At 31.7% G+C, this 8,481-nt stretch overlaps 1 protein-coding gene across 1 annotated transcript; it reads left to right on the top strand.

The window, feature by feature from the left end:
• On the top strand, nt 1-7,006 carry LOC103573022 (uncharacterized). The gene is made up of 2 exons (XM_008551872.3): nt 1-185; nt 4,178-7,006. Exons 1-2 carry the CDS (start codon nt 149-151, stop codon nt 5,335-5,337), a joined length of 1,197 nt encoding a protein of 398 aa, XP_008550094.1. The 5' UTR covers nt 1-148; the 3' UTR covers nt 5,338-7,006.
• The last annotated feature ends 1,475 nt before the right edge of the window (nt 7,007-8,481 follow it).

Below are 8,481 nucleotides of genomic sequence, written 5' to 3'. Positions count from 1 at the left end.
ACGTCTCGAAGTGAAGAAGCGCTGGCACAAGATATTTTTTGCCCGTGCGGAAATTTTATCTCGTGCGTAAAAAAAAAAAACAATTTTGGATTCAGTGAAGTGAAAAATTTTTTTTACTACTGTGTGATAAAAAATAGTTTATAGAAACATGAATAGTGATACTTGTGAACTAACATATATTAAAGGTAATTATAATATTTTTTTTTTTTTTATTACTAGTGCGAGAAATGAAAAGTGCCCTAGTGTGGAAATGTGATTTTTTGTCCAAAGGATTTTTTGTTTTTGAATTTTATAATAATAATAATAATTAGGCGCCAGTCTGACGGGACAGAATCGAATGTAAGGTATTTTCTCGATTGCCGCTTACTCGAGGATGTGAACGCGGGAGAGGGAGTCGCGAGAAACCGAGCCGAGGATATAAAAAAAATAAAAAGAGATAGAGTCAAGGCGCCAGCGTGGGTTGTTACCAGACTTAATGACAAAGACTTTATATATACATATATATTATATATACTTACATATATATGCGTATACATGAAAAAAAAAAATTTGAATTTTTAAAGTGGGCGCCAATTTTTTGACTGCGGATTCTGGGCGTTCTATTGCGCCGACTTTGATTGCATGGGGGGTTTTTGGATAGGAAATTTATTGGAAAGTTGAAATAAACATACACAGAAGTTCGATTTATGGAAGTTTTTAATTTATTCAAGTTTTTAGTGACAAGCCGGCTTATTGGGGGCAAAGTTTTTACGGTGACGGTTTTTTGGGAATAATTCGAAAACTATCGATCTGGGATAAAAAATGATGAGGAGTAAAATTGTAGGTGAGGAAATTTCCTGTGAAAATCATATGGAACTTTTTTTTCTAGGATGAATAGTTGAGGATATAATGGCATAAATAGATAGAAGTTTGCTCAGTTAAGTAAACTGAATAAAAACAGGAAGTAAATATTTAATTGATAGGAGGAAGCACTTTTGAATAATTATCGGGTTTAAATATCTTGACATCAATTACACGGCAGACGCACCCACGGGCGTTACGAAACAATAGTTTGTGCGTGTGTGAGGCGATTATAGATGCACTTGTTGTTTTAAAAGGGGTTACTTTTAGTGTTGACGGCATAAATAATCTGGGGTGAGATTAACAATCTGTCGAGGTGAATTATAGTAGTTTGTGCACCTGTGGAACCTTTTGTGAATTAATTTCAATGTTTTAAGTAATGAGAAATTTTCGGGCAATTTTTTGTCGTTAAATGTCAAGTTCGATATCTCGAAAACTATCGCTCAGAATGAAATTATCGGAAAATGAAAATTCTAGCTACAAGTACAAGCTTTCAAATGATTCCTGTATCATGTTTTATTTTTGAAAAACTTTTGAGTTATGAATTTTTTAGTTTAAAAAAAGTTTTTTTTAATTTTATAATTTTGTCAGTTGATCTATATAGATCCAGATCTAATAAACTATCGATCCTAGATCAAACTTTTTTCAACCAAATTCGTAGTCCTAAGTCACATCTTTAGAATAAGCCCAATTGAAAGTCTTTATCGTTATAACTTATTCAGTTATGAATTTTCAAAACTGACCAAAAATATAATTATCGAAAATTCCGACTTTTGCCCAAAACAATTTTCTTCCGATAATTATTAAACATCTAAGAAACTATAGATCCCCGATCAAACTCATCCAGAGGAAAATTGTAGCTACTAATCCTATCTTTAAATTGCAACCAACCCCATTCCTTAATCTCCACAAATTTCCAAGTTATGAATTTTCAAAGTTCAAATTAAAAGACCGTGCTTTCTTATCTTTAATTACTAAAATATTAAATAACATTTTTTTATCATTGAATTGCTATTCAAAAGTTAAAAAATAATTTTCTTGTCGGCACGTGCACATACAAGAACGCAGTTGTTAAAACAGTACATCCGGCCTGTGAAAATAACTCGAGACATCTGGAATAAATTTCAATTCGAATCCAAAAAAAAAAAAAAAAAAATAATTTTCCTTTCGAAAAATTTTTTTCCTTCATGACTTTGCTACATTGCATGCATTTTGGAAAATAGAAAAAAATATAAATAAATTTACCAGATGTTTAGATCTCGCGAAGATCGGGACCAATTTGATTGAACGTAAAAAAAATTATATAAAAAAAAAATTTAAGAGGAGACACGTGCGGAAAGTTAAATATGCAGATATGTATGTATATGTATATATATAGAGATATAGATATAGATATATATGTACATGTATATATATGTGGATGATAAAAGAAGGAGTATGTTGTAAAATACGCAAGTGGGCGAGACGGTCACCAGCTGCGAAGTCTGAAGACGGAGCAAGTTTAACTCCTACGTGATCTTTTATACCTTATTTTCTGACTCACGGATTTATTATATTTATTTTTTTTATATATTTTCAACACGTGGTGCAGAAAAAAAAATAATAATGATTTATGAATATTTTTTGGTCTTATTTTTGGGAAATTGATTTTATTTTATGAACTTTGAAAATTCGTAACTTGGAAACTTATGGGAATTAAGAAACGGGGTTGGGTTCGTTTTGAAAATAATCCTTAAGGCTACACTTTTTATTTAAGTAAGTTTGGTCTACGATCAATAGTTTCTGAGATATCGATCGATATAGATCAGCTGATCAAAAGGAGAGTCGAGAATTATGGCAAAAATTATTTTTTTGAACTTTGAAAATTCGTAAGTTGGAAACTTATGGGAATTAAGGAACGGGATTGGGCTCAATTCAAAGTCCTAACTAGTAGCTACAATTTTTGTCTAGAAGAGTTTGATCTACGATCGATAGTTTTTTAGATATCGATCGATATAGATAGATTTATCGAAATTACATATTTTTGGCAAAATTTTTTGTCAACTTAAAAAATTCATAACTTGGAAACTTACAGAGATTAAAAACTAAAAAAGGGCTCAAATCAAAGCTTAGACTTGTAGCTTCCATTTTTATCTAAAAAAGTAAGCTCTGGGATCAATAGTTTCTACGATATTTATCGTTATAAATATTTCCTTCAAAATTGGAAGCCCAAAATTTTGATAAAAAAATTAATTTCGAACTTAAAAAATTCATAAAAAAAAAACTTATGAAAATTACCGATTGTTATTGTGCTCAATTTGAGGATTAGACCCTTGGCTACAATTTTCACAATCCAGTTATCAAATTTCAATAATTAGTTCTCGAGATATCGATGTCTGATTGTAAGAAATAATGATCATTATTTATAAATTGAGTTAAAAAAATTTCTTAATGAAAGATAAGACAACTTGCGTACGTACTTGCAATAAATTTTTCTATATTATCATAACAAGTTGTTTATTTATTCACATATGTCTAGTATGTGTGTACGATTATGAATGAGAGAGTAGAGAGTAAGAGAGAAAGAGATCGATCGGAGACTGACGCGATGGCGCCTGTCGCTGACCTCAAGGACCTCAATGATCAAACGTTTAGCTATTGCTATATCATTCTCTTATAAAATTATGTCCATGTACTTATTTTGTTTTTTTTTTTTTACGTATAAATTGATTTAACAATAATTAAAAAAAAAAATTTTAAATGGAGCAATTTGGAAAAATATTTTTTGAGGTTGATATTTCGGAAACTAGTGATTGAAATGTAATCAATTATTAATGAAAATTGTAGCTAGGGATCTTATCTTTTAAATGAGACCAATCAGAAGCCTCAATTTTGATTTGTTTGGAAGTTATGAATTTTCAAAGTAGAAATTTAAGAAAATTTTTGAAATTATGATTTTTTTTTTTTTCGTTTAAAATTTTTTATCCCGGAATCTATCGATCTGAGATCAATTTGTTTCTTACAAAAATTGTAGCTATGAGTCCACTCTTCAAAAAGAGACCAAGTTCATTTCTTAATTCCAATTAGTTTCCAAGTTATGAATTTTTAAAGTTCAAAAAATATTTCTTCTCCGAAAGTTTGAAATTTTCTTTTAGTTCAATCTATCTTTATAGATCAATATCTCAGAAACTATTGATCCTGGATCAATTTGTTAGAAACAAAAATTGTAGCTAAAAGTCTAAGCTTTAAAAGGGGACCAATCATAAGCCGTAATTTTAATTAGTTTAAAAGTTATGAATTTTTAAGTACAAAAAAAGAATTTTTTTTATTAAATTTTAACTAAAATTTTTTATTCCAGACGCCATGTCCGGATCCGAGAAGGACGCCGGGTTCTGTAGTGGAGAGGACGAGAACCTGCACTCACCTAGCGGCTCTGAGGACAGTGTGGAGGTCCAAATTTCCCCTATTTCTCTGCGGAACAAGCGGAAACTCGCCGAGCCTAAGAAGAACTGCAAGTCTGACGCACCGAATCGTCCGTTGAAGAAGCGTCGGTTCATCGAGCGCTCTACTGGCTCCCCCTTCCGACCTTGGAGCTCCCCTCATCCTGACAAGGCTGCCGAGGACATGCAAGAAGAGCGCTGGCATCTCGAAGAAGAGCGTCGACGCAGCGAAGAATCCCAGCGACTCTACGAGGAACGAATCCATGCTCAAGTCCTCGCTAGGCTTCAGTCAGTCCCTAGCGCTCCCTTCCCTTCTACCCGGGCCCAAAATTCTGGGCCAGTGAGTCCCATCCCCACCACACGGTCCCACTCCTCTCCCGTGAGTTCCATCCCTACTCAGGCCCCAGTCTCTGGCCCACTGAGTCCTCTCCCCACTAGTCTCACCTCCCACTCTACTCGATTAAGTCCCACTCCCACAACTAGACTCCCCCACTCCTTGGCAAGGACCAAGCAACGCTATGAAGACTTCCCCCACCAAGAAGAGCCACTAGCTCTAGTTCTCCGTGGAGATGCACGTGTTCCAGCTCACCCAGGAGTCACAGAGGTTCCTTATGAGGACAAACGTTCGCTCAATAGCCAAAATTACGACAGAATAACTAGTAATAAATTAATCCCTAGCAGTCGGATGTCTTGCACAAGTCAGGCGATGTCTTCCACGAGCAACGGAATGTCCGAGCAATCGAACCCTCCAGGACAGAGGAACTACAAAAATATGACGAGAGAGCGCAGGATTGAAGCCAACGCACGGGAACGCACGCGGGTTCATACCATCAGCGCGGCTTTTAATACTCTGAGGAAGTCCATACCTGCGTATTCACACAACCAGAAATTGTCAAAGCTCTCGGTGTTGAGGATCGCCTGCAGTTACATTATGACTCTCAGCAAAATTGTTGGAGAGGGGGAAGAAGAGTTGGAGGGGAGAGACAAGAATAGGGGCATGGAACTAGGGGAATGTGTGGATCTAGTTTCGAGAACGATACAGACTGAGGGGAAGTTGAGGAAGAAAAAAGAAGATTAGAAAAGTCGAGGGAGACGAGAAGTAGGAACTGGTGTCTCATTGTGGTGTCTAGTGATTTTTTTTTAAGTAGGATCTTTTAATTTTATAAATCTGATGAATGAAACTATTTTAAAAGTCTAGTGACTTTTAGAGAGTGATTTTGAGGACTATTGTTGTTTATCACTGGAATTTCTCTAGAAGTTTGATAAAACTAGGGAATTTCTTGGGATTTTTGTGGAAAATTCTAAATGTATAATTATAATTAAAATTATCTCTAGAGAATTCGCCGGGAAAATTTTATAGTAACTTTTTTGTCACTGAAATTTTTATGAGTTGAAGAAATGAGGAAAATTACCAGGGAATTTTTCATTGATCTCGAAAAGTTCAGAAAAGACTCTAGTGACTTTTGTCGTATTTGGAAAAACGTATGGGGATTTTTCAGCTTCTAGGGAATTTTAGAAAATTAGTTTAGAAAAATCAGGAAAAATTACTAGGAAATTCCCTAGATCAAATAAATCTGGTGATTTAGAACAGTAATTTTTCTGGAATTTCCGAATTATTTCTGCAAGAAATTTCCACTAAAAAGTTATCAACTAGAGTGAAAAAATTTACCATGAGAATTTCCTAGATCTTGTTCATGCAGTATTTTTTTTGCAACTTCATTAAAAAAATTCCATTAATTGTTTTAGACTCAAAAGTTACTGGAAAATCCCCTAGATTCTCACCTAGTAATTTTTTAGGGATTGTTCGATTAATACTCAACTTGAAATTTAAATTCATCTCTAAAACCCCACAATCTATAGAAGTCTAGTAACTTTTCACAAATCCATCTAGGGATTTTTCTAGAGATTTCTCGAAAATTTATTGCAGGCAAAAGTTATAGAATACTAGAAAATCCCTAGACGAATAAAATATACTAGTGAATTTTCAGAATTTTTTATGGGGAATTTGAAAAAAAGCTATAGACTTAAAATGCTGAGAAATTTATTAAAACCGAAAAATTTCCTATATTGTCACTTAGTAACTTTTCTCAGCGATTTTGTTCAAGTACTACTCAACTTAAATTTCAAATTCTATTGAAAAATTCCCTAGCCTATGAAAATATAGTAACTTTGCATAGACTTATACATGGGAATTATTCTAGGGAATTTTCGAAAAGTTATTCTTGGCACAAGTTCAATGCATACTATGAAAATCCCTAGATTAATATCTTCTAGTAACTTTTAAAGATTTTTTGCAAAAATTTTTCAAAGAAAAACTCGAGACTAAAAACATTGAGAAACTTTGGAACCGAAAAATTCCCTATATTTTCTGGAAACTTTTCCTAGTAAATTTTTTCTAAGAATTTAAATTTCCGTGCCATTTAATCAGTGATTTTTCTAAAAAAAAGCTCACTAGAAATTTTTTTTTTTGTGGCCAATTATTTGATCTGCGATTTTTGATTATAATTATATATCGTAATTATTATTAGTAAATATATGTAAAAGAATAATTATGAATAAATGCTTCCAGTTACATATTTTACAGACTGAAACGCCAAGTACAAAAAAAAATTTTTTTTTGTAACCTAGTAATTTTTTTTTTTTATTAATTAACTATTCAATGCATTGTAAATATCCCATTACTATTATTATTACTATTATTAATATTATTACTATTATTATTATTTTGCTAAAAAAATGTGATCGTCAGTGACGAGAAAAAAAAACAAAAAAAATGTTATTTGTAAAAATTTTTTTTACTTTCTGTACCTTATAGTTAACAACTATAATTATTATGACAATAATTATGATAGTGATAATAACTATAACAATAAATAAATATATTAATTGATTAACTATTTTTTTTATTACGAATTAAAACCTGTTTTTATATTTTAAGCTTCTTATAAATTTTCAGAGTTCATATCTGGAGAAGTAATGGTCGGATTTTGATGACTGAATTGTGAAAACTGTAGCCAAAAATCTGTTTTAGAAAATAAGGTTGAAAACGAGTCTTAATTTTGATTAGATAAGAAGTCATGATTTTTTAAAGTTGATAAGAAAAATTTGTTAATGAAATTTAAATTTATCAATTTCAAGCGATCTATATATATAAATGTCACGGAAACTATTGATCGTGGATTTGAGTTTTTGCGATGAAAATTGGGGCTGATTGTCTAAATTTTGAAATGAGACCAATTTCATTCCTTAATATCGATAAGTTTTTGAGTTACGAATTTTTAGAGTCTAACAAAAAAAATTTTAATTTTCTATCGAAAGTTATTGACTTCAATGATCGATATCTCGATAGCTTTAGATTATAGAGTGATTTAGATAATGAAAGCTGTAGCTAAAAGTCGGATCTTTGAAACGAGACTAATTATGACCCTCAATCTTTATTAGTTTTGAAGTTACGAATTTTTGAAAATAATAAAAAAAATTTGGGATAAATTTAAATATTTCTTCCAATAAGAGACTGTCTTTGATAATCAATATCTCAGAAGCTATGGATCGGAGATCTATCAAACGAAAATGAAAATTGTAGCTTAAAGACTAATCTTTAAAACGAGACTTATCAAGACCTTTAATTTTAATTTATTTCAAAGTTATGAATTTTTTAATTTTTATGTAAAAAAAGTTACAACAAAATTTAAAAATTTTTTATTTCATCTTCACAATTCGATATCTCGCAAGCTAGTGCTCAGAAGTCTAATGAACAATAATAAAAATTGTAGCTCCAAGTCGCAACTACAAGATGAGACACATATTAGTCTCTTATCTCCATAAGTCTCTAAGTTATAAATTTGAAAAGTCAAAAAATCATTTTTTACCAAAACTGTCAATTTTTCTCCTGATCAGTTTATTTATATAGATCGATATTCCAGCAACTATTGATCCTATATCAAAATTTTCTGAACAAAAATTCTAGCTACAAGTACACACTTTATATTGAGCCCAACTCGAGTTCTTAATCTTGATAACTTTTCTAGTTACGAATTTTCAAAGTTCAAATATCAACTTTTTATGAGAACTTGAACTTTTTTTTTAGATCAGTCAATCGATATAGATCCATATCTTAGAACCTATTGGTCCTAGATCAAATTGTTATGAACAAAAAACGTAGCTACAAATCTCACCTTTAAAATGAGACCAAAACCGATACTGAATCTTGATTAGATTTCAA

The sequence above is a fragment of the Microplitis demolitor genome, chromosome 10, assembly GCF_026212275.2.
Source record: "Microplitis demolitor isolate Queensland-Clemson2020A chromosome 10, iyMicDemo2.1a, whole genome shotgun sequence".
NCBI classification, from domain to species: Eukaryota; Metazoa; Arthropoda; class Insecta; order Hymenoptera; family Braconidae; genus Microplitis; species Microplitis demolitor.
Note: the sequence above shows the minus strand (reverse complement) of the source record. Positions and strands in the feature narration are given on the sequence as shown.